Source organism: Zerene cesonia, unplaced genomic scaffold (assembly GCF_012273895.1).
Source record: "Zerene cesonia ecotype Mississippi unplaced genomic scaffold, Zerene_cesonia_1.1 Zces_u006, whole genome shotgun sequence".
NCBI lineage: Eukaryota > Metazoa > Arthropoda > Insecta > Lepidoptera > Pieridae > Zerene > Zerene cesonia.
In genome coordinates, this window is record NW_024045136.1 from 8,064 (window position 1) to 10,364 (window position 2,301).

General features: G+C 36.2%; 1 protein-coding gene across 1 annotated transcript; it reads right to left on the reverse strand.

Annotated features, from left to right (window-relative positions):
* LOC119838967 (protein ANTAGONIST OF LIKE HETEROCHROMATIN PROTEIN 1-like) lies at positions 1-2,292 on the reverse strand. The gene is made up of 2 exons (XM_038365124.1): positions 1,523-2,292; positions 1-1,241 (listed from the first exon to the last, which is right to left on the reverse strand). Exon 2 carries the CDS (start codon positions 1,236-1,238, stop codon positions 135-137), a length of 1,104 nt encoding a protein of 367 aa, XP_038221052.1. The 5' UTR covers positions 1,239-1,241; positions 1,523-2,292; the 3' UTR covers positions 1-134.
* Positions 2,293-2,301: the final 9 nt, after the last annotated feature.

The window sequence follows — 2,301 nt, forward strand, 5'->3', positions numbered from 1 at the left end:
AGAGTATGTTGTTTTATTTTCTAAAGTATTTAAATAATCAAATCAAACATTTATTTAAAAACATAAAAGGGTACTTCCTCTTCCCCGACCTCAGGGGGAGCACGAGGAAGTACCCATTTTACGTTGTCGACACCTTACAAATTATTCATGGTCCTGAAATGTTCTGCGAATTTATTCCTAACCTGGATTGCTGTTAAAGCTGAACGTCGTGCAATACTCTTCATTGACTTGAAAGCGCCTTCGCCTTTTCCAATGTCTTTTCTCCAAGTTCCAGGATTTATTGTTTCTCTGTTGACAATTGTGTCAGTGTAACCCGGTGGGGTGTAAATTGACCGGGAGTTAGAACTTTTTCTCAAAAAGTTATGTAATAAAGCACATGCCATTACGACTCTTGAAGCTTCATTTGGTTGTAGAGCTATAGGTTTTCTAAGAACTCGAAACCGTGCTGACATAACACCAAATGCGTTTTCCACAACAATACGTACAGAAGAAAGTTTACGATTGAAGTTTCGTTGTGTACTTCCTTCGGGGTGGTCTCCGGGAAATGGTTTCTTTATGTTGGGGTGCAATGGAAATGCATTGTCAGCAACAAAAACGTAAGGCACATTTACATCGCCATCAGAAAGTGGTTCAGGTTGTGGTAAATGTAAGGAATTTGTCTGAAGTTTTTCGAATAAAACACAATCTCTGAATACACCACCGTCACTGATTCTACCCTTGTTGCCTACATCGCAAAACATAAAACAAAAATTGCGATCCACTAAGGCCATCAACACAATACTAAATGAATGCTTATAATTAAAAATTTCAGACCCACTGTGAATCGGTGACACCATGACAACATGTTTACCATCGATTGCTCCCAAGCAATGAGGAAATGTATCTCTAAAATCAGATTCCTTTTGTAGCCATTCGTTTTCATTCTCAGGTAACTTGATCATGTCCTTCAATACAGATATAAGAGCAGCACAACATTCTCTTACAATATTGGAAATCACTTGGTGAGACATCTTGAACAAATAATGTAAGCTTCTGTAGCTATCTCCTGTAGCTAAATATCGTAAAGTAACCGCTAGTCGAATTTTGGCAGGTATAGTTAGAGGAAATTTAGTTTTTTGTTTTTCTATCAAAGGCCCAACTCTACTTAAAATTAATTCGAAATCAGTTGCTGACATTCGAACGAATCCCTCAAACTGGTTGCTTGGTTCAGCTACTAGGTCGTAGAATATTTCTTCCATAGTCTGCAAAATAAAAAAAAGTTGAAAAAATATTTGTATTACTTCAAAAGTACACTTCAATGTATGGATGGTATGAATGAAAGATAGGAGAGAAACAATACTAATGTGTAGTGGTACGGAACCCTGGGTGCGTCAATATAACTGGCATTTGACAAAATATATTTATGCTTTACAATCTGTCCACGGTTTGCAGTGAACAGTATAAACTAAAAAGTTTAACATGGTAATACCGGTCATTCTTATATTTAAAACAAACTTTAGTTAATAAACATAGAAATACTTACTTATTTTATTTTAAATAAAATAATGCCGCCAGTGAAAAAAAATACCCATGCTTTAATGGAATCATGGATAAAAAAATGTCCAGACCAATTTACGACTGATGGTACTGTGATTTTCTGCAAGGTTTGTGAAAAGCGAATACCTTCATCAAAAAAATATCAAATCGATCAACATGTGAGTACTGCTTCACATTTAGCTGCAAAACAGAAACCTGCAAGAAGTTGTCAACAACTGCTAACTCATATTTCGTCTTCTAATTCGGATACTTCAAACAAAGTACAATTCAATAAAGATTTGTGTGAGTTTTTTGTTGCTTGCAATATAGCTTTCCACCAATTAAATAACGAAGTATGCAGGAAATTCCTAAAGAAGTATTGCACTAATCAGATAATTCCTGAAGAATCCACAATTCGAAAAAACTACCTTTCAAATATCTACGTAGAAGTACTTGGTGAAATTCGCGCCGATCTCTCGAACGATTTGATATGGATATCGGCAGATGAAACGACAGATTCCTGTGGACGATATATAGCGAATCTAATTGTTGGGAAATTATCTAAAGAGCCCTCTATTCCCCATTTGGTTGCTTGCAAGGTTTTAGAAAAAACAAACCATTCAACTATCGCCCGGTTCATAAATGATTCCATCAAATCACTATTTCCCGATTCCTCTATGGACGAGAAAATATGTGTTTTTGTTTCTGACGGTGCGCCATATATGGTAAAAGCTGGTCAGGCTCTTTAAGAATTCTACCCAAAATTGCTGCACATCACCTGCCTAG